Source organism: Pinus tabuliformis, chromosome 3_2 (assembly GCF_031772625.1).
Source record: "Pinus tabuliformis cultivar Carrire ecotype Pingquan chromosome 3_2, CPIR1, whole genome shotgun sequence".
NCBI lineage: Eukaryota > Viridiplantae > Streptophyta > Pinopsida > Pinales > Pinaceae > Pinus > Pinus tabuliformis.
In genome coordinates this window covers 469,530,102-469,555,261 of record NC_142302.1, presented here as the reverse complement: position 1 = coordinate 469,555,261, position 25,160 = coordinate 469,530,102, and the positions used below count along the sequence as shown (strand labels likewise).

Below are 25,160 nucleotides of genomic sequence, written 5' to 3'. Positions count from 1 at the left end.
TAAGATACTATTTATGGACAGTTGTGGGCCCAATCAATGTATTGGGAAATTTTGGACATAAATTAATACTTATTTATACTTAATGTTATTTATCTTTCTTTAAATATTGGTTGCAAAAGTCTCAATTTCTGGTGGTTTGGTGGGACCAATACTATATCAATTAGACATCTCTCCCCTATGTCAGAACAATTGCAAAATTTCAACATAAAACATGGATACATGTCAGAACAATCGCAAAATTTCAGCATAAAACATGAAAAATACAACTAATTAAAAATTTAAAAAAAAAAAAAGAAACAAAACAACCAAATCATCCAATTATTATGACACTGCAAATAGAAATTTTTTATTTTTTAATATTAATTTTTGTGTTTGGATATATATATATATATATATAACAATTAAAATTTATATATATATATATATATATATACCATTAAAATTATTTTTAATTTTCAAAAACTCCAGTGTAATATTTACTTTTATTAAAACATATATATAAACTATTAAAATTATTTTTAATTTTCAAAAACTCCAGTGTAATATTTATTTTTATTAAAACTTTATCAAATTTCATACTCTTTAAAAAAATTCAAAACCATATATATATATATATATATATATTAAACCATTAAAATTATTTTTAAATTTTCAAAAAATTCAGTGTAATATTTACTTTTTACTTTTACTAAAACTTTATCAAATTTCATTCTGTTTAAAAATGTCAAAACTAATTCAAAGTCGATAAAAAATATTAAACCATTAAAATTATTTTTTAATTTTCAAAAAATTCAGTGTGATATTTATTTTTACTTTTACTGAAACTTTATCAAATTTCATTCTGTTTAAAAATTTCAAAACTAATTAAAAGTCAATAAAAATATATCGCGGATATAATGAGCCAAATATTATCAATAATGTGTGCATTGCTTCCACAGTGTTGAAAAGCAAATTAGATCCCCTAGAGAGATAACTCGCCAGTCCATAAAAGAAAAAGGAGTATAAAACACACGATACAAAACATTCCTGTTTATATTTACCCTTTTTTTCAAATATAAATATTGCCCTTCACGTGGAAAACCTGTGATCTGTTCCCAATTCAGATTTGACAGGTGAAGTTAATAATCAACTGAGAGAAGTTGTGACGATCTAGTTCGTGGAAAGTTCAACCTTATTCTGCAGGGCACGGCAGGTTGCAAAATTGATAAACTGGTCTCCTAGCATTTAAGTCCTGCAGATATGACTTTGTAATTTAGGGTTTTTATGAGCACTTACCCTATACCAGTTCATCCTTAGTTTATGTCATGGAATTTAACAGGGATTCCAACGTTAAATCTTTGCACACTAAAATGACATTCCCATCAAAATCTGACATCAATCGAAGATGTCACTCTATGTTGTGTTTCAGTTCAACTTAATGTCAGGTAACCCTGTGCAGTATACTTGTAGATGTCAAACAAAATCAATGCATTGAGAGATGGTGTGCATGTCAAATCCAATGTTTTGAATAGTATAACAAAAGGGGAAAAAAATCTAAATCTGGGTTTTACGCGGCGACGACACATATTTTTATGGTATAGATGTAACTGCAGAAGAAAATTAGAAGTTTGCACAAAAGATGTGTTGGGATCAAGCCATCTAAAGAAGTCGCGGTTCACTACATGCATACCTTCTGCAGTGACTAGAGTCATGATGAAGCTAATCAATTTTTCCCATGATCTGATTAGACCTTGTATTCTAACAGGCATGCTCAAGAATTCTAACTGGAAAACAAAAGAATTTAGCCTTAAGCTCAAAACTAGCAACTATGCTCAAGAATTCTAACTGGAAAACAAAAGAATGTAGCCTTAAGCTCAAAACTGGCAACTATCATTCTTACTACAGGAGCAAATTTTCTGTATTGTTACCAGCAAAATATACAAGTACTGCACCTATCTGCACCAAATTCCAGAAAGAGATTAGGTCTTCTGATCATATTGTACAACATTTTGATATTTATTTACTTCACAATTATAATCACTCTGAAAATAAAAAGACATGATGCCCAATGTGCACTTGCAAAAAGATGTCCCTTTTCACATTCATAACTGAAAACTTTATTGATCAATCTCAAAATATAAATACAGAGTTTTGCATGTGCCACAGTAAGTAAATGGACCTGCTTTATGACAGAACCCAGACCAATCCGGAAATATAGTTTCTCTGCAAGAAATTATTCCTTTCTATCCTCCAACTCTGGAAGAGATTTCCAAGTGCTAAGCTTCAATCATATGCACTGTCAGCTCTTACAATATAAAGAACAATAAGCTATGCACAAGGCATATGATCTTCTGAAGCTATAGTCCCGACAAAGTAATGCTCTTATCACACAAATTTACATGTATGATTATTCTCTAAAGATACACCTTCTGTTACCAGATTTGGTCATTGTGCTGCAGAGTTCCTATTAGTAAAAAAGCCAGTAGGAACCTACAGTTATAACCCTACAACAATGCAAGTTAAGTATTTTGCAGGATATATTTAATCATCTCCTTACAACTATCCATTTTCTACTGATTCTGAAACAAACGTTTCACTGATTGTACCTTTTGGAATTCCAAAGAGGGTAACAAATATTTCCCTGTGGCATTGATCACAGAAGCAGAAATATGAAAAGTGACCTTCACCGATCAATTTATGAAGAGTCGCCCCTGGAACCATACGTTTTGCATAGTCATTGAAGGGATAGGGTACAACACGGTCATCCATGCCCTGTCCAAGTTAGAACATTTATCAAAAGGATGCCATACTGAAAAATTTATCACATTTTGTATTCATTTTAACTAAGAGTCCTTCGTCTGGACTCTGAATCAAACATCTCAGAGAATTTAAAAATAAAAGTCCTTTGTTTGAGTCGGACAGTTCAGAGAACATAAAATCTACCATGGAGACATGCAAACATGAATAATATCAAGGAAAACTTTATTATACCATTGATGTTATTATTTGAATTCAGCTAAACTTCGCAGAAACTATACCTCTGCTATCTTTCTCGATGACTTAGGTTTTCTGCCCAATCAAATAAATTCCAGCATGCATTCCAAGCTCCTATTAAGCAAAAGACGACCATAATTTCATTTACATTTAAGAAATACCTGCCAAATATGTATTGGTCCAAGGAAGCCCTCCCACTCTTCCTGCACCTCATTAAACAGGGAATGAACCCACGAGGTAAAACCCTTCATCAGCTTCTTTCTTACTTGTAAATCTGCGAGGCTGAATCCCCATTTGTTAACTTGCATAATAGTTTCCTCGACAAATGGTGCTGGACTACCTTGTCGTACTGACTCTTGCATGTCCTTATGCAGAAAATCAATGAAGAGATCCTGCTCCACCAAAGCTCCATCCTGCATGGTTGAAGACAATGTTTTTAGCTAAATTTGTTTCAATTGATTATGCTTTGAGACCCATGTATTGAAATGAAAAATAGCTTACAAGTTCACCACAGTTTCTGCAATGATACAGATAAACTAATGCCCCATGTGGAAGTGATTAGTGATTAATAGGGTATAAAACATAGTAAGTGGGATAGAGTCCTCCCACACCCCTCCCACAAAAGGGTGTGCCCCAGGTACCAATTTACACTCCCATCCCTACATTTACTTCAGACGACATCAAGGATACACTAAACACACCTATCATCCTGCTCACACGTGAAGCTAGCCAAGATCTCAAAAAACCAACAAGATTTGGGGGATCCCATTCCAAAAGTATTTATAAATCAACTAATTTTTATTTTTAGTTGATTTGAATTTCAATTGTTGCAACTTGCACGTAACTTTGATGTAAAATTTTAAATAATATAAAAAAAGACAATTTGTGTAGAAATAACTTATTCCAATTGTTGTGCGAATGGGTTGGAAGCGGGGGAGAGTCTGACCCAATCTTTCTAGAGATAAAAGGGAGGGGGAAGAAACCTGCCAGCCCTTTCAAGTTCAACTTGACCTGGCTAAAAGATGAGGAGTTCTTGGACCTTGTACAATCCGCATGGGTTCCCTTCAATCCGGAAGCAAGGACCTCTGCAGCAGCCCAATTTGCAACAAATTTATCCAAAGTCAAGAAAGACACCACTCAATGGGCAGCCAGGAAAGCGATCCAGGATGAACAAGAACTAAAGAGCGTGGAAGAGGCTTTAAAGGCTTTAGGTGAATTGGAAGATGGCAGTTTTGCTAATGAAGAAACAAAAAATTGGCTCTTTCTTTGTGAAACTAGGAAAAGGAAATTGCTGGAAGAAAGGGAGCCCACCTGGAGGTTAAAAAGCAGAGCATTATGGCTGGAATGTGGGGATGAAAACACCATTTTTTCCAAAATTATGCAAAAGGTAGAAAGATGGCCAATACTATTTGGAAATTGGAAGACCAGGACAGAGGTTTTGCAACTACTTTTGAAGATTTAGCACGATTAGGGAAAAATAACTTCAGAACCATTTTCAAGGCTGAGAAGGGGACACCTATAACGGTAGTCATACTGGCTCAAATCTTTCCAAAGTTCATTGATGAGGAGGAAAATATTAATTTAATGGAAGAAGTGATGAATGCAGAATTACAAGAGACTCTTCATAGCTTCCAAAAGGACAAAAGTCCAGGGCCAGATGGGTGTACTATTAAATTCTTCTTAGGGATTTATGAAACTCTTGGAAGTGATCTCCTAAGAGTAGTGGAGGAATCAAGATTGGAAGGTCGAGTGCTAGCCTCTTACAATACCACCTTCATTGCACTGATACCTAATACGGATAATCCTCTCACTTTTAATGATTTCAGGCCGATCTCTCTCTGCAATTGTATTTACAAGATAATTGCCAAGGTGATTGCCTGCCGACTCAAACCTGTGCTCTCCGAGGCAATCTCTAAGGAACAATTTGGCTTTCTGGGAGGTCACCAAATCCATGAGGCTATTGGTGTTGCACAGGAAGGATTACATAGCCTAAAAGTTGAGAAATTGGAAGGGGTGGTTTTGAAGATCGACCTCTCTAAAGCTTATGATTAAGTTGGCTCTATCTCCACCTTCTCCTAACACAACTTGGTTTTGACTCTTGAGGTGCTCTTCATCACTTGGATTATGAGTTGCCTTACCTCAGTCTCCTTCACGGCGCTGACTAATGGATTTACATCCCATTTTTTCGATGCTCAAAGGGGACTCAGGCATGTTGGAGAAAGTGTAACTAGGTTCGGTCTTCATAATGACATGACATTATGACTGATGTAAATGATGTAACAAAGAGAACAAAATTATTATTGTAAACTTGCTTCATGGGTTTCATGAGCAAGTGATTTTAGAATAATAGGATTTGTCATGTCTAGAATTAATGTCATGTATGAAGAGCTCTTCTTGAGCCTATGTTTAATGTATACAAGTCTATAGAAATGTCTAGAAGCCCTCCAATAAACAAGAACAGTCATCCTCTTCTTGATGTCGGCCTCAGAATGTATACAAATGAAAAGTCGGCTCACATATGGAGAAACACCCTTTCAAATGGTCATGTTGGCTCAAATGAAGGGGCAAACAACTATATATAGGAGCCTATACCCCTTGCATTTCAACAGTGAGATCTTTGCATATCTCTGCAATTTCAGATGGCAGAAACAGTGAGACAGTTTGGATGGGTACAACAGAGAAAGGAGCGGATCTTCCACAGTAATCTTCTCGAATCCTCTGCAATTTCGGATGGGTACATTCTCTGAGATTTTCGCATTACAGTCTGAGATTTCAGATGGGTAACAGAGATCAGGATTCAGATCCCTCTAAGGCTTTTGAATGGTTAAGACAGCAAGGAGTTCGGTTACCACAGTGATCACAATGCGGACTAGTTTGGGTGACATTGCAGTGATATCTTCCTCACTGTCTTGGCATATACTCACTGTAATGCAGATGGACATATCTCAGTGGTACAGTTTGGATAAGGTCTCAGTGCTGTAAGATCTCAGTGATATCAAGGTGTTGTGCTCAGTAGTGCTATAATGATCAAGTGATGCGAGGTGCTATATGATGCAGCTAGGAGCTACATGATGCAACTCGGATCTAGTAACAGTATGAAGAAATCGAAGAATCAAGGAAGAAGGATGACTCTGTCTTGGTCTGAAAGTGGAAACATAGATCAAGAGTCATGGTCTTGGTATTTACCAATTGGAATCTCTATAAAAAGAATTTTGTGCAGGTTTTCCTCTCAAAAAGTAAGAAGTTTTGGCCCTGGCAGAAAGCCAATATCTTGTGTTCTTGTCTCTTTTGTTTTGATAACTATTTGATAAAGTAAGAAAACACACTCTAATAATAACAAGAGAAGATCGTGCTAACAAGAAAATAAAAAATACCTCACAAATAGTTATCATTGTGAGAAGAATCTTATTAACCTAATTGCCCTAGATTCTTCAACATGGTATCAGAGCTAAGGTGCTGAAGTCAAAGGAAGGGCATAAAAGAGACACTCAAGGATCAAGTTTCAAGAAGGGCATCAAAGCAAGTTGAAGGGCTTTGTGTTTCAAGATCTACATCAAATATTGAAGAATTGGTCTACAACAGTAGTCTACAATGGCAAGGGCTTTTGTCTATATAATCAAGGAGACAGTCTACAACAGCAAGACAATTTAGGATAAGTACTACAGTGAGACTGATTTGGATCCTTATCTAAAGTTCTCGGATAATTTCATAGTCTCATACTACCCACAGTCTCGGTGCTATGCTGTTGGGATCTCGGTGCCACAATATGATTAAGTAATCTCAGTCAAAAGATGAAGTCTCGATGCTAGATCACAGTGCTCAGAACTCGGGTACATGGCAGCAGTTTTGGTGCCTCTCACAGTCTCGGTCTATGTCATACAGTGATCTCAATAATCTCACAATGACATGATCTCAACATACCAGTGATAGTCACAACCTCGGATTGAATCCTTTTCTATAAAGAATACAGTCTTGACAACTCAGATTCCCATAGCTTGATGATGCATACTCGATGGCATATAGAAGCGGATCATCTACAGCATAGTGCTCAGAAATAGGTGATGATCGTAGCAAGTGACCTCGATGCTCTATGATTCTACACGATGCTGCATACTACAAGGTTCCATAGTCCACTTGTGTGATAGAAATACAGTGCCATCTCAAGTATGTCAACAATTTGTTAATCACAGGGATCAGCTGTATAAGTCAAAGTATCCTGAAGGAAGAATACAAGCTTCCTATCATTGCAACAAGGATCTCATCCGGAGGAAGCATCAATGCATCTGCTTCAACCACTTTCAACATGATCTAGGTGAAGATTTCATCTTCACATCACAAGTAATTATTTTTCATTCTTTAATCAATTCTGGTTAAATGACTTCATTTTGCAAGGAATCGATAAGCTGGTTGGGTGATCGAAGGTCCTTGCATGAAATAAAGAGGACTGTCATAGTCCTCGTAGATAAGTGAAGTCATATCAATGAGAAAGGTCTCCTTTGAATTCATGGGAAGGAGCTCTTAAAGTCCTCTCACATAAACAATATTGGAGACATCAAGGAAGCTGGAAGAAGAATTATGAACATTACAAGAAAAGAAAGTTCATATCACTAAAAGGATAGGAGGAGCTGAGGAAAAGAATTCCATGGTAAGAGGGAGTAAGAAATCATTAAGATAATCTCTCTCACTGGCTCCTAGATCCTACATAGGTTATGTCTACAATAAGATGCGGTATGACATCTTAGAAGCATTAGAAATAAAGACTCGTGACATCATCACGAGGGTAACAAAATTCATGGGATAAGTTCAACTTGTGATTTCTATGCAAGATAGAAAAGGACAAGTTGAGGGCAAAAGTGTTGAGGACTCAAACATTTGCTGGAAGGAAAGGAAGTTTGGAAAATTCTGGTACTCAGAAAGGGGAAAAGAGCATAGCTGAAATTCAATGCTATGGAAGATTATGTACTTTACAGGAAAGATTGTCCTGAGCTTAAGAAGGACAATTGTTGAAAATAGTGTAACTAGGTTCGGTCTTTGTAATGTCAATGATGTAATTTTATATCAAGAATATTTTTATTATTTGAGTCATGGGTTTCATGCTCAAGAAGTTTCTTGGTCTAGTTGTGGTTCCCATTGAGAGCCTTATGTTGAGTTATGTAAAATGAAGACAATCATGTATTGTTACACTTGTAAATGTAATTGGTGTAAGTCAAAAAGTCCTTCTAGATCGTCAATGAAATACTCCAAAATGTACCCACCGAATTGATGCAAAGAAGACGCTTGAAATAACTTATTTGAACAATTCTAGAAGCGTCATATTACGTCGGCCTAATCAAAGGATCACGTCGGCCTAGAGATGAGGAGGCAAGCCTATTTAAAGGCAGTGTTGATACCTCCTCATAGCACATTCATTCCATTCGTTCATAAAGGAAAAGCGAAGTGAAGGGTTGAAGAGAAGGGTAGCCGCAGTCAATGAGGAAGTTTGTTCCCTAATCCGAGTTCATCAGCAATCCTATTCTCACATGCGGCATTCTGATATGGTCTAGGGCAATGAGTATGTCGTTGAGCCGCAGTTTGAAGGAGGAAACCATTGCCGAAGAGATCGAAGTCATCGAAGGGCTAGAAAAGCCCTAACTCTCCTAGTATGTGTGCCTACGTTCTGAAGCAAAAGGTTTTGTTCTCGCTGCTCTAGAACAGTCACTCCTTTGGCATCACAAAATCTCAGATCAAGCTCAAATAAAAAGGTTATCATATGTATGATGGGTCTACAAGAAGTGCGAAGGTAAGAGGAGGCTAGATGAGCCTATCCTAGACCATATTTGCTGACTGTCATACTCTTGTTGCAGATCTGCTATATTGTCCAGAATTGCAGAAAGAGACAAAGTGTTTGGGTACATGTTTGGAGGTATTGTCATTTGATGTTGAAGGCATTGTTGAGTCATAGTTTGGGTCTTGGAATTCCTCAATAAAGATTCTATAAGAAAGAGTTCAAAGGATTTTTCCTCTCACGTTTTGGAGAGGTTTTTGCCCTGGCTTGGTGCCAATATCTTGTGTACTTATGCATTGTTGATCTTCTTGTTTTGATAGTTGGTTGATGATAATAACACATATTAATAATAAGAAGCAGAATATAAGAAGGAATATCACAAGCAGTTATCATAGTTAAGAGAAATCGAATTATTAAATTGCCCCCCTAAATTTCTCAACATGGTATCAGAGCCAAGTTCTACTAAGGGCATGAAGAAGATCACCTCCCTCAAGAAGAAGTTGGCAAGCATTGGATCAATTATGACAAGCTTCATCAGCCAAAAGATCAAGAAAGTATGGGTCAGCGCAAAAAGGCAGAAGAAGAACTCGCATTTCTCTCTGAAATTTCCAGTGAATATGGGAGCAGAAATCCGCATCAAGGGAGGGACAAAACTCGGGTTTGACTGCTACCTCGGATGTGTATAAGGAGCATAAGAGAAACCCAGGCTAGTCTCACTCTACCACATGACAACACACATGATCACATGGACCTAAGGAACGCATGACAAGAGGACAGGAGTTCTATGTTAGTTACATTCTCGGCATACCTTGAAGGCTGCAGTCTCGGCACAAATATAATGATAAGGATCTCGGTATGTCCCAGCATACTCGAAGGTATCATGATGACATCAATGCAAGAAGAGAATCACAGTCTCAACAAAGAGATGCAGAAACAACAGTGACAAAGATGATCAGTCTCAGAATTATGACTGTGAATTAAGATCACAGTCTCGACACAATTAGAAGCAACAGTAACTACTATAGTCTCGGCCTAATTGGAAGGTAAGGATCTCAGTATCACAATCTCGGTGGACCTGTTTCATAACAGTCAATGTATACATATGATGAAGAAGGGCTCGGAACCCTCACTGTATTTATATAGTCTCATTGTCTCGGAATAAGATCTCACTGTTATAATCACAGTCTAGAAATATACTCTTGGCATGCTCACAGTTAATGTGATGATGAGCTCAGCTAGTGTACAGTGATGATGAATCAGTCATCATGGTGATTGTCACAGTGAAGATCTCAACAGACCTCGTTGACATAATGAAGAAGCAGCAGTAAAGATCTCGGTGCAAGGAAGGTACACACTGTCTCGATATATTTATGATTTATGTCTCGGAAAAACTGTGATCCCACAGTAACACATTCACATCATACTCTGTCTCGATATATTGGTAATGAACAAGTCATACCACCTGAACGAAATCATGATCTCGGTCTCAGCATTGATTATGAGAAGATCTTGGTACTGCTGTCTTAGATATATACAGATATATCGAGATCTCAGTGTTATAGTTATGGTTTCGGTAAAAGCGCAGAGATGATCTTAGTAAAAGAACAGTAAAGTTCTCAGTGAAGATGTGACAATAAAATAGCAGTCATGATCTTGTTCTTTTATGAAGACAAGGTCATGGGCATGATCTCGGCTATGATGAAGGCAAGGTCCTGATCCCTATCTCGGTGTAGCTATCATAAAGACCTCGTTGTTATGATCTCAATAAAGGTACAACAATGATGATCTCGGTGAAGGAGCAACAAGGATGATTGCAGTCATGGTGCAGCAGTGACCTAATTGAAATGCTAGAAGACGTACTCTCTGAAATGCAGTAAAGAAGGTCATCTTCATGAGATCTCAATTGGGAGATCTGAGAAAGATGATAAGAAGACAATCATCTATTTTCTTAATAAGCAAGATGTCAAGTGTCCTTGGGACAAGGAAGCTTCCTCATCTAACAACTTATGGTACCTGTGCAAAATGGAAAAAGGATAAGTTGTGGACAAAAGTGTTGAAGGTTAAAAGACTAAAGCATGAGAAGGGAAGTTTGGTCCTCAAACAAGACAGTTTAGTATAGCTAAGATTCAGTGCCATGGGAAGATTATGGAAAGAAGCTCATATCGCCGGAAGAATGGAGGAAGTTGAAGAAAAGGGCCAAGGAAAGAGGAAGTAACAGACCTCTACTATGAGTAAGATGGTGTCCCTCACAAAAGGGTCCTATCACAAGCTCCAAATCTCTTGTAGATATGATCATGATGATAAGATGCATCGTGGCATAATGGAAACAAGAGCTTGTAATCATGAAGGACAAAATCCATGGCAGTCGAGCATGAAGGACATAGCTCTTGGGAATCTCATTGGACATTAAAGGAAAGGACAAGAAGTCAAAAGGGAAAACATTTGCCAAATGGAGACATGCAAGATCCTCAAGACTCTCTGATAGAAACCTCAGCGGAGGATCCTCTAATCTGGGAAGGCAGCAAGTGTTTCATCAGGAAATCCAACTTTTGGAATTCATGAGATGACAGTCTGATAACTTGAGAAATGAAGCAGATCTAGGGGTTGAAGATCTTTTCAATCAAGAAAGTTGTTGGAAGAAGCCTAGATAACCTAGAGGTATGCATGCTTGTATTTGTATTTAATATTTTAACATCATGATATATGGTTGCAGGTAACATGGATCAAGCATGATCAAAAGGAAAAGGATCTCCTCCTCTGAAAGGATGCAGAAAGCCATAAGTCACACTGGATGAAATCAACATAATATGTCCTCATATAAAGTATGAGGTGGTTGACCACAATTCAAGAAACTCTGATTGAAAGCTCATAAAGGTGTGAGGATGGAAGAGATCGTGAAATATGCAACCATGATGAAGGCAATCAACATCCAAAGGATCAGGAAGATTTGACCAAGAAATCTCTCGGAAAGATGTGAAGACTCTAATGGAAGTTTGAAAAGATGAAGACCCTAGACAACAAATATCGTGGGGAGATGTGTCAACATGTATGTGGGATGTTGATACCTACAAGAAGATGTCACTGGAAAAAGCCATCACCAAAAAGGTAATATGTGATTTGTTTTTAACCTCTTAGAGAAAGTTTGGGTATGTGTGCAGGGCCAAGGTTAGGAGAGTTGTGAAGAATGTCACAACTATGTACCTTGTGATCCAGAGCAATCACTGTTAAAGGAAAGTGAAGATAGATGGCCCTATGAAGGAAGTCCCAGATGTAAAGCCAAGGAGGATACTTTCCGAGAAAGAAGGAATGACATAATGGAGGAAAGTGATGGATGCTTGAACTCGTTACCCTACATGTGAAGAAATTGATGACATCAAATTCTTAATCGTCAATCAACCATAAGACCCTATAAAGTACTGATGATAGAGTCCCTAGATAAGAGGGATCTCTGGGAGGTTCCTATGAGTAAAGGAACTCGAGTAAGTTTCTGAGTGAAGAAAAACTTGGAACTCATCCCTGGTTAAGAGGGAGAGTTAGACACAACATTCTTATCTTCAGTTTGGAAGAAGGAATGGAGGATTGTGTAATCATCTGCCATCCGACACTCTTTGAGGATGTGGTAGGGCATCCAAGACAAGAGTGGGCAAGAGGACCGATATTCTTGAGGGTTGGGAACCCAAGATAAGAATAGTCCTAGTAGGCCATACTCGGAGAACACCCGGGTGGATATGACCCTAAGAGAGACAATGATGATGCACGTCTATCAATCATTGGTCTCGCCAAGATTGTGTGCTCTGATCTATTTGAGAGATAGAGCCATTAGTCAAGGCCTTGCTATATGGAAACAATGTTAGTTGAAATGATGCTATAATAGATGGATATCTAATCTGACTCTTTGCTTATGAGAACTCTTGTATTGAGAATGTCCATGTACCATGTAGGTATGAATACCTCCCTAGTTAAGAGGGAGTGTTGAAAATAGTGTAACTAGGTTCGGTCTTCATAATGTCAATGATGTAATTTTGTATCAAGAATATTTTTATTATTTGAGTCATGGGTTTCATGCTCAAGAAGTTTCTTGGTCTAGTTGTGGCTCCCATTGAGAGCCTTAGGTTGAGTTATGTAAAATGAAGACAGTCATGTATTGTTACACTTGTAAATGTAATTGGTGCAAGTCAAAAAGTCCTTCTAGATCATCAATGAAATACTCCAAAATGTACCCACCGAATTGATGCAAAGAAGACACTTGAAATAATTTATTTGAACAATTCTAGCAGCCTCCTATTACGTCGGCCTAGAGATGAGGAGGCAGGCCTATTTAAAGGCATCTTTGATACCTCCTCATAGAACATTCATTCTCATTTGTTCATAAAGGAAAAGCGAAGTGAAAGGGTCGAAGAGAAGGGTAGCCGCAGTCAATGAGGAAGTATGTTCCCTCATCCGAGTTCATCATCAAGCTTGTTCTCACATGTGGCATTTTGATCTGGTCTAGGGCATCACGTTATATGAGTATGTTGTTGGGTTAGAGGTCTGATCCAGCCACAGTTTGAAGGAGGAAACCATTGCCGCAGAGATCGAAGTCATCGAAGGGCTAGAAGAGCCCTAACTCTCCTAGTATGTGTGCCTACATTCTGAAGCGAAAGGTTTTGTTCTCGCTGCTCTAGAACAATCACTCCTTTGGCATCACGAAATCAAGCTCAAATCAAAAAGGTTATCATATGTATGATGGGTCTACAAAAAGTGTGAGGGTAAGAGGAGACTAGATGAGCCTATCCTAGACCATATTTGTTGACTATCATACTCTTGTTGCAGATCTACTATATTGTCCAGAATTGCAGAGAGAGACGAAGTGCTTGGGTAAATGTTTGGAGGTATTGTCATTTGATGTTGAAGGTGTTGTTGAGTCATAGTTTGGGTCTTGGAATTCCTCAATAAAGATTCTATAAGAAAGAGTTCAAAGGGTTTTTCCTCTCACATTTTGGAGAGTTCTTTTTCCCTTGCTTGGTGCCAATATCTTGTGTACTTATGCATTGTTGATCTTCTTGTTTTGATAGCTAGTTGATGATAACAACACATATTACTAATAAGAAGTGGAATATGAGAAGGAATATCACACGCAGTTATCATAGTTAAGAGAAATCGAATTATTAAATTGCCCCCTTAAATTTCTCAACAACAATAACAAGAAAAATAGAGAAGAAGCCCATTTCACCGAAGAAATGGAGGAAACTGAAAGAAGAAAGAACAAGGAAGAAGCATTAGAAGCAACAACTCGTGACATTACCATAGGGAAATATGAAGGACCGTTGGAACAAAAATATGTGGTAGTCAATATAGCTCTTGGTGACCTCATTGAAAGATCAAAGGAAAAAGTCATCCAGGACAAGTCTCATCATACATCAATCAAAAGGGAAACATGTGTTGAATAAGTATATGCGAGATCCTCAAGATTCTCTGATGGAATCCTCATCGAAGATTCATAGATCTAGAGTGAAAGCAAGTGTTTCATCAGGAACTCCAACTTTTGGATTTCATGGGATAATGGTATGATGACATGAGAAATGAAGCAGATCAAGGGGTTGAAGATCTTTTCAATCAAGAAAGTTGTTGGAAGAAGCGTAGATGACCTAAAGGTAAAATGAGGTATGTATGCTTGTATTTAATATTATGAAGTCATGTCGTATGGTTGCAGGTAACATGGATCACTACTTCTATCTTAAGAAGCATGATCATGGGAAAAGGATCTCCTCCTTTGAAAGAATGCAGAAAGGCATAAGTCACTCTAGATGAAATCAACATAATATGTCCTCATATGAAGTATGAGGTGGTTGAATACAATTAAGGAACTCTGATTGGAAGCTCGTGGGAATGGAATGTGTAAGAGGAAGAGATCGTGAGATATGCAACCATGAAAAAGGCGATCAACATCCAAAAGACCAATAAGATTTGACTAGGAAATCTCCCGGAAAGATATGAAGACTTTGATGAGAGTCTGAAAAAGATGGAGACCCTTGACAATGGATATCTTTGGGAGATGTGTCAACATGTATGCAGGATGTTGATAGTAGATACCCACAGGAAGATGTCATGATGAAGAGCCATCTCGTAAGGTACTATTTGATTTGATGTTATGTTTTGATTTCTTGAATATCTGGATGGTTTCATGCAGGGCTACTGGAACAAGAGTTGTAAGTGCAAGCACAACTAGCATTCATGTGGAGGATGAAAATTTCGGAAAGAAGCATGATGAGAAAGAAGTAGCCATATGAAGAAGGTTCTAGATATGTATCAAGTAAGCCACTTTCCATGAAGAGAAGAATGACATGGAGAACCAATAAGGAAAGTGATGAATGGATAATGCCCTACAAGGAAGAAGCTTGACTGAATCTCATGACATCAAGGAAAGAAATTGATCAAGCAGCTAAAGGACCCACAAAAAAAAGTTGCTGATGAAAAGAAGAGTACCTAGTTGAAAGGGAGCTCTGACAAGTCCCTAATTAAGAGGGAGCTTGGGCAAGTCCCTAGTCAAAGGGAGCTTGGGTACATTCCTTCACAGGAATGGGCATATCTTCCCTTGTTGAAAGGGAGAGATAGACACAACATTATTGTCTTCACTTGGGAAGAAAGAATGGAGGATTGGGTAATCATTTGGCATCTGATGCTCTTCAATCAAGAAAGTTGTTGGAAGAAGCGTAGATGACCTAAAGGTAAAATGAGGTATGTATGCTTGTATTTAATATTATGAAGTCATGTCGTATGGTTGCAGGTAACATGGATCACTACTTCTATCTTAAGAAGCATGATCATGAGAAAAGGATCTCCTCCTTTGAAAGAATGCAGAAAGGCATAAGTCACTCTAGATGAAATCAACATAATATGTCCTCATATGAAGTATGAGGTGGTTGAATACAATTAAGGAACTCTGATTGGAAGCTCCCGAGAATGGAATGTGTAAGAGGAAGAGATCGTGAGATATGCAACCATGAAAAAGGCGATCAACATCCAAAAGACCAATAAGATTTGACTAGGAAATCTCCCGAAAAGATATGAAGACTCTGATGAGAGTCTGAAAAAGATGGAGACCCTTGACAATGGATATCTTTGGGAGATGTGTCAACATGTATGCAGGATGTTGATAGTAGATACCCACAGGAAGATGTCATGATGAAGAGCCATCTCGTAAGGTACTATTTGATTTGATGTTATGTTTTGATTTCTTGAATATCTGGATGGTTTCATGCAGGGCTACTGGAACAAGAGTTGTAAGTGCAAGCACAACTAGCATTCATGTGGAGGATGAAAATTTCGGAAAGAAGCATGATGAGAAAGAAGTAGCCATATGAAGAAGGTTCTAGATATGTATCAAGTAAGCCACTTTCCATGAAGAGAAGAATGACATGACGAACCAAGAAGGAAAGTGATGAATGGCTAATGCCCTACAAGGAAGAAGCTTGACTGAATCTCATGACATCAAGGAAAGAAATTGATCAAGCAGCTAAAGGACCCACAAAAAGAAGTTGTTGATGAAAAGAAGAGTCCCTAGTTGAAAGGGAGCTCTGACAAGTCCCTAATTAAGAGGGAGCTTGGGCAAGTCCCTAGTCAAAGGGAGCTTGGGTACATTCCTTCACAGGAATGGGCATATCTTCCCTTGTTGAAAGGGAGAGATAGACACAACATTATTGTCTTCACTTGGGAAGAAAGAATGGAGGATTGGGTAATCATTTGGCATCTGATACTCTTTGAGGATGTGTAGAGCAGGCAAGAGGGCCGATTTTCTTAGAACCCAAGATAAGAAGGTCCTAGAAGTTCATACTCAATGAACACCCGGGTGGGTATGTACCTTGAGAGACAATGATGAAGGTGTCTATTATCATTGGTCTCGCCAACATTGTGCTCTAATCTGATGAGAGATAGAACTGTCAGTCAAGGCCTTGCTATGGAAACAATGTTGGTTACTATGGTGCTATACAGATGGATTACAAATCTGATTCTTCTTATGAGAAATTCTTCAAATTGAGAATGACCAAGTACCATTATGAATACCTCCCTAGTTAAGAGGGTGTGTTGAAGAAAGTGTGACTAGGTTTAGTCTTCATAATGACATGTAATTATGACTGATGTAAATGATGTAATAAAGAGAACAAAATTATTATTGTAAACTTGCTTCATGGGTTTCATGAGCAAGTGATTTTGGAATAACAGGATTTGCCATTTAGAGTCTAGAATTAATGTCATGTATGAAAAGCTCTTCTTGAGTCTATGTTTAGTGTATACAGGTCTTTATAAATGTCTAGAAGCCCTCCAATAAACAAGAACAGTCATCCTCTTCTTGATGTCGGCCTCAAAATGTATACAAATGACAAGTCGGCTCACATATGGAGACACACCCTTTCAAATGGTCATGTCAGCTCAAATGTAAGGGCAAACAACTATATATAGGAGCCTATACCCCTCACATTTCGACAGTGAGATCTTCGCATATCTCTTCAATTTCGGATGGTAAAAACAGCGAGACAGTTCGGATGGGTACAATAGAGAAAGGAGCGGATCTTCCACAGCAATCTTCTCGAATCCTTTTGAATTTCAAATGGGTATATTCTCTGAGATTTCAGATGGGTAAAAGAGATCAGGATTCGGATCCCTCTAAGGCTTTCGGATGGTTAAGACAACAAGGAGTTCGGTTACCACAGTGATCACAGTGCAGACTAGTTTGGGTGACATTGCAGTGATATCTTCCTCTTTGTGTTGGCATATACTCACTGTAATGTGCATGAACATATTTCAGTGCTACAGTTTGGATAAGGTCTGAGTGTTGTAAGATCTCAGTGATATTAAGTTGTTGTGCTCAGTAGTTGTTAAATTTGGACAACTAGGTCCAAACTCCATGTTCTGATGCTCAGATTAAGAGGCTAATATTTTTGTTGGATTCCTCTTTCTGAGAGGTGTAAAATCCATATAAAAATAGTCTTAATCCGATGAGCAGAACTTATATTTTGAATTTATTATTCTGAATAAATTATATGTGCAAGGTCAGCCAGTTTTGTAATGTAGGCTCACCTGCCCAACAGATGTGTCACACACCCTCATTGATGGATATATATATACAGGAAAAGTTGGAGAGAATTTGATCACAACACAACTCACATCTTCCTCTCTCATCCTAAAAGTACGAGCTACCTGGAGGACGAATTTCAGCCACTCGTGGGAAGGACGAAGAGGATTTCTCTGCTGCTAGGGTTTCTGTTGCTAGGGTTTCGCAGAAGTTTGACCAGCGTTGAGGGTTGTTGTGACACATACTGGTTGGAGGGTTGTTGTGACACATGCTGGGCTGGCTGACCAAAGGAGACTTTGCTGGTTGAAGCATCCTGTTGACCGCCGAAACGAACACATACATTTTTCTTGTTTCTGATTTGTCTTCTGTAAGATCTGCTTATATGTTCTATCTGCATTTTGCTTATCTACTTGTATGATTGCTGTGAGAAAAGTGAAATTGCTCTTAGCATAGAACATCTACAAAACTTTACAGTAGTGCTATAATGATCAAGTGATGCGAGGTGCTATATGATGCATCTAGGAGCTACATAATGCAACTCGGATCTGGTAACAGTATGAAGAAATCGAAGAATCAAGGAAGAAGGATGACTGTGTCTTGGTTTGAGAGTGGAAACATAGGTCAAGGGTCATGGTCTTGGTATTCATCAATTGGAATCTCTATAAGAAGAATTTTGTGTGGGTTTTCCTCTCAAAAAGTGAGAGGTTTTGGCCCTGGCAGAAAGCCAATATCTTGTGTTCTTGTCTCTTTTGTTTTGGTAACTATTTGATGAAGTAAGAAAACATACTCTAGTAATAACAAGAGAAGATTGTGCTAACAAGAAAATAAAAAGTACCTCACAAATAGTTATCATCGTGAGAAGAATCTTATTAACCTAATTGACCTAGATTCTTCAACAAGGCAGGGTTGCCCCCTTTCACCTCTCTTATTCCTTTTAGTTGCAGAAGGACTTAACAGGCTATTGGTTGATGGGTAATGAATAAGGTTGTTCAAGGGTGTGGCAATGGAAAAGAACCTGAATTTAACGCATCTACATCTACTTTTTGTTGACGACATCCTCCTCTTCTATGATGGGACTCGAAGAGATATTGATTTCCTCCAACAAGCTTTGTCTCTTTTCAAGAAAGCAACAGGTATGCAGATCAATTCTTCTAAATCGACTCTTTCGTTTCACTTATTAGAAAGGGTGGAGGTTCTTCAGGTGGAGGTTCTTCATGTGCAAGTTCTTCAAGTGGTACATCTAAAATACATCTATCCTGGGACCACTGAAGATTGGGTCAGAAATCTGGCTAGAGGACATTCTAATATGTTTGTTATTTGGAAGGACAATCTTGGAGAATGGTAAATGGTCACAAAGTCAAAATTAGAACTAGCCCTTGGTTCTGTTGTGGGGTCAATTACAAACTCCCTCGAAGGTCGGTGGATTTCTTAAGTAGAAATGGGTATACCACTCTTAATCAAGAGGCGGATCAAACAAGAAATGAATATTTGGGCCCAGGTATGGCTGTTAGTTGAACATATAGGAATAAATGAAGAATTCACTGAGGTCTGGAGGGCCTACATTGTGGCTCTTCATCATTCCCATGTCCACTTAATAGACAGGGATGATGAATTGGTTTGGAATCACTCTTCATTTGGTGATTATACACCCAAAATCGGATATATCCATTGGATTTCCGAAAGAATGAGAGGGGATCAAAGTTGGTGATCGAAACCATTGTGGAATTTATAGTGTCTAGCAGAAGTCGAGCCATTTATGTGGTGCTTGTTAGAGAATAAGAATCCAACCTCGGATAACTTACAGGAAAAGACTTTTAGAAGGCCCAGGTTGGTGCATGCTTTGCAAGGCTAAGAATGAAATTTATCAACTTTTAATTGAGTGCTCTTTTACAAAGTATATATGGATTGTTTGTCACAACAAGTTATCATTGACAACATTTTGGTAGGGTGGGAGTCTTTTGGAGGCTTGACAAGCATGGTTCTAAAACAGAGCTCTTAAAAAATTTTGCGTTGTGCCTTTACTATTCTGTTGGGGAATAGAGCTAGCAAGAAATATGGCCATTTTCAAAGGCACTCCATGCCCAAACAAAATAGTGGCGCAAAGCCTAGCAATTTTTTCTAGTTTGCCCCAAAAGGATAAGCCCTAGGTTACTAATGAGAAACTTACAGAAGAGACAGATAAATCCAGCCCATGGGCATTTTATCATAGAGCCTCTTAGGGAGAAGAAAGAAGATGCAAGGGAGAAGTTGTTCTCTATCTATATGAGAACCATTTTTTTACTTTAGAAATGGGTTTGGGTAGGGCACAAACAATTTCACTGAACTTATGGCTCTCAAGTTACTACTTCTCTTTGCCAAAGAAAAAGGTGTTTCTTCCCTTCAAGTCTATGGGGATTCCATGATTGTAATCAACTGGATCAAAGGGGTGCAGAGGTGTCACAATCACCATTTGTTACCACTAGTTGAGGAGGTATTACACATTAGAGACTCATCGATAATTTTTCTTGTTGTCATATCTACAAGGAGAGGAATAGGCTAATGGATCAATTGTCTAAAGTAGGTATTCAACAGGATCATGGGAGTTGGTTGATTAAGGAAAACAAAGTTGAAGAGTATTATGAATATTATCATTGTCCTTTTATAGAGGATGAAGTGACAAAACTTAAGAGTTATTGTGCTTTAAATGTAAAATACACAAACGTATTTGCAAATAGTATTTTTTATTAATAAGATGAATGTGCAATGAGGGCCTGCTTATGTACCTAGGCAAGTGCCCTTTCATGAATGGTCATGTCCACTAAGACATGCCTTTTCATTAACTAATCATCAATTAACTATAATTATGATTATTATTTATTCACTTATATTTATTTTATTTTTATATAAATTATATTCATAACATTGTCCTTCTCTTCAAAGAACTTTGTTCTCAAAGCTTAATTGCTGACAAATTCTTCTTCTTGCCCACGTCATTTGGGCATGTGCAAGTGGTATTATTGATTTTTATCCATCTCTGCTCAATTTTATTTTATTTTTAAATTATTATTTATTGTTATTATTATGTAAATATGAATTATTATTTAAAGTAACTTTATAAAAAATTTATAATATGACTTTATAATTAATAAAGTTAATTATAATCATTTTATAAAGTACTTTATGATTTGTTAGCTTATTATATTTGTTACTATATTGCCATGTCTTCTATTGTGTCTTCTGGTGACCGGTGTCCTATCGTCTACCGAAAGCATACAGCTAGCTATCCATTGCGGAGTGTTTTTATGTGATATGTATCCAATACGTGATGACAATTGCTCAGCGGATTCAGAAAATTGTTCAGACACTTTGGAACTCAGAGCCTTCATGATAATGCCCCACACGCTTCAAATGACCCGAAAAGGAATTGCAGAGAGTTCCTACTTCATTGAAAACCTTGTGACTCAACGGCCTACATGCTCGTAAGGAATGGTGACGCACTTCTTCTAGAATTTTCATGCGCGTCCCAATAGCCAGTGAAACCATTGTTACTCGACCATCGCTCTCCTCAATTTCTTCAATGGAAGGAAATTTTGAATCCATTAGAAGAAGCAATTCATGGCTGTCGGAGAGGCATTTTGAAGTGGCCAATTGTTTCGAGTACCATCCAAATTCGAAACTATGGGTTTTGAGTAGTGCTTGTTTTATAGGGTTGAGGACAAAGTAGTTAGAGGGTATGCCTTCAATTTCCCTTGCAATTTGGCATAACAAGGATAGGTTGCATTGATTCACTATAGAAACCGCAGACCCCACAAGGAAACCTCGAGTGGAGATTGGGTCGAAGGGGGGGTCATTGGTGTATTGAGAAGACCGTGCATCCATTCTTTTTCCCATTCGCAGATCAGGAAACACATCCTCTAGTGCATGTTGATGTCTTATAATCTCATATTTGAACGTCTTATTACAAAACAATGTGTAATATAGATAACCTAAGTAATTGCAAATCCTTAGAGAAAAACCGATAATAAGGGGGTTGTAGCTATCGTTGAAACCCAACGATTTGAAAAATATTTGTTGTCTAACAGAGAAGTCATCCTTCTTATCTTTTTCAGCAAAAATGGAGGGAGGAGCATCTCTCATCAATCGATGAATGAGTACCAATGTCCTGACAGTCATCATCTGGTCATGTGTCCAACTTAAACTACCTTCCACCACATGTTTTATACGTTGTCGGCATTGGGACAACCTCGTTGCAGCAAAGATGGTGACATGTTCTTTTTCGGGAGGGATGTCGTTGTGCTCAATGGCTTTAATGACAACATCAATAAAACAAATCATGTTTCTCAGTTTCGCAAACGCTATCAACGAGGTGTCCTTAAAATCCCTTACTGTTTTTGACCATCGAAAATCCATCACCAATCCCTTAAAATTATTGTGTTATGAAACCAGCTCAAAAAAAGATAGAATGGATAGATCAACGTCTTAGAATTCAGCCTCTTCGAGGGGGCAACCTCCTTTACATTACATAAATGAACAATTCTTGGATGATACAAATGACAAGACCTCATTTCTATATATAGGAGTGTAAGGGATCATAATATAATCAGAGCCGACATAACAATAATAATGTAAGGGCGTAATAATAACAATAGTGAGCTTCTATGGGGCACAATAATAACAATATGGGGACTACATGGGCACAACAATATAATAAGGGGGTTGTACTAATAACAATAAGGGGTTACACTAGTAGTATAGGGACCTAACATGCCCCTCTCCTTCAAAAAGTGTTGTCCTCAACACTTGAGTAGTTCTTGACGCTTCTGTACAAAATTCTTGTCCTCCCATGTGGAATCTTCAGCGAGTAAGTTCTTCCACTTGATGAGATACTCTGAAATTGATCGATTTCGTAGCTATCGGGTTCTTATTTCTGTGAATGCTCCAAGTTCCAATATGATTTTTCCTTTCTCTTCAAGTTCTGGCAATATTGTTTGAATTGGGATCTTCTACAACTTTTGAATGAGTGGCCATACTTCTTCGTCCTTCTTCCATTCATCCCTTGCTTCGTTTATCCAATCTGGTTGGATAATAGAAATAGCACAAAACAATGCTTCCACATCCTCATCCTTTCTTAAGAGTGCATCTGCAACAAAATTTTGCTTCCCTTTTCTATAGATGATGTCAAAGTCATAACCCAACATATTTGTGACCCATTTTTTCTGTTCTTCTAAAGATAATATTTGTTCTAAAAAGTATTTAAGACTATCACGATCCATTTTTACCTTGAAATGTCTTCCCATTGGGTAAGGTCGCCATTTCTTAAGTGCATGTAATATTGCCAACATTTCCTTCTCATAAATAGCTTTCTTGAGATGTAGCCGTAAAAATACCCAATCACCTACAACAAAACATTTTTCACTGCAATGTTGATCTACCTGTTGTTTCACTCGATTTTGCACCAAAGTGGTGTTATCCTTTAAAATTTGGAGAACTTGTTGATGCTCGATGTGATCTTTCACTGCTTGAACTTTTTTCTTCTTGGTATGTCCTTCTATCTTGAGAGTTTAGGAGTGTTAATTTCTTCCAATGCATTACAAGACAGGGTCAGGTTCATTTCTTGATGCTCGATGTGATCTTTCACTTCTTGAATTTTTTTCTTCTTGGTATGTCCTTCTATCTTAATAGTTTGAGTAGTGGTAATTCTTGCCAATGCTTTACAAGATATGGTCGGATTCATTTCTTCTTTCTCTAGAGTTGGGTCCTGGCGTATATCCTCTTCTTTTGATGTTTTTTGATCATTTTCTTCCTCCTCTTCATACTCTATGTAAAATAATTTCTTCTCAGCACACTTATGACCTCTACTGCATTTGCTATCACAATTGTAACAAAGCCCTTTTTCTCTTTTTTCTTCTGATTGTTGTGGTGTAACCCTTGTAGGTTGTGGAAGGCTAGGAGAAACAACACTTCCATTATTATAGTTGTGAGGGGTAGACTTCCTTGTTGCCGTAATTATAATTTCCACTTTGTAACAAAGCCCTTTTATTCTTTCCAATTGTTGTGGTGTTGCTCTAAAGAAGGTGTTGCTCTTTGTATCCTCATAAAGTGCTATCATTTCCTCCGTGAAAATTGACCACGTAACAAGTTGTTTACAAGAACAAAGCCCTTTATACCATAAAAATTGATCTGGTTCTAAATATGAAGATGCAATACATACCTTTTGTAACACTGGTACACCATGTAGATCAAAATATTTCTCCATCTGTAGTATCCAATTTACCAGATCATTGCCATCAAACTTCCTCATATCGCCTTTTCTTGATTTCAGGAGCTCGATCTTGAAACGACTGTAACTCTGTACTTTCGGATCTCTAAGTTCTGAAATTGCGATCTGTAGTAGCCCTCTATGCCCTCTTTCCAATGCCACCAGTCTGATCCAAATTGGATTCTCCAAGGAAGAGTTATGCCAAATCTCCCACAGTGACCTGATTATAAACTAGTACAATAGAGCAAACTTGTACGACATGCCACATGTCCCTGTTTCGACCTTTGGCTCTGAAAATATAGACAAGAAACTACAGTCCGTCCTCTTTTTGTACCTTCTTACGAAATTTCAATCCGATGCTCAGAGAGAAAGTTATGGCGATTTTCCTCAGGTCACCTGTTTGGAATGTAATTAAGGAGTCTACAAAAAGACCAACTTCATCAAATCATATCTCCGCAAATATAGCGCAAAAAGCTCTGAAATTCAAACCCGAGGTTCAGTGCGATTTCGTCTCAAATGGGTTTTTTTCGCTTCTGAAACGTCGTAGAAAAAAAGTTATAGTGAAAATGCCACGATGACCTATTTGGAGCAGCAAAACCCTAGAATCCAAAGCTCTGATACCAAATGTTATGAAACCAGCTCAAAAAAAGATAGAATGGATAGATCAATACCTTAGAATTCAGCATCTTCGAGGGGGCAACCTCCTTTACATTACATAAATGAACAATTCTTGGATGATACAAATGACAAGACCTCCTTTCTATATATAGGAGTCTAAGGGGTCATAATATAATCAGAGCCGACATAACAATAATAATGTAAGGGCGCAATAATAACAATAGTGGGCTTCTATGGGGCACAATAATAACAATATGGGGACTACATGGGCACAACAATATAATAAGGGGGTTGTACTAATAACAATAAGGGGTTACACTAGTAGTATAGGGACCTAACATATTGCTATCTCTATGTGAATTGCAGCTGAGTATATCTCGACTCACAATTTCTTAGCTAGGGATATTCGCTAGAGCGTCCTTCTCCCATGAGTCAATACCCAAATCCATTTCACTCCTTTGTTTTGCTTCTTCTTTTATATACCATGTTATTATAATTATAGCCTGATGATCCAT

At 37.8% G+C, this 25,160-nt stretch overlaps 1 protein-coding gene across 1 annotated transcript in view; it reads right to left on the bottom strand.

Annotated features, from left to right (window-relative positions):
- Nucleotides 1–2,055: 2,055 nt before the first annotated feature.
- LOC149181318 (uncharacterized) overlaps nucleotides 2,056–25,160 on the bottom strand; it is a 119,758-nt gene continuing 96,653 nt past the window's right edge. The window contains exons 5-6 of the mRNA XM_089416573.1: nucleotides 3,135–3,386; nucleotides 2,056–2,751 (exon numbers count right to left, since the gene is read on the bottom strand). Of these exons, the coding sequence (XP_089272699.1) occupies nucleotides 2,539–2,751; nucleotides 3,135–3,386 (465 nt within the window). The 3' untranslated portion in view covers nucleotides 2,056–2,538. The remainder of the gene's footprint in view (nucleotides 2,752–3,134; nucleotides 3,387–25,160) is intronic.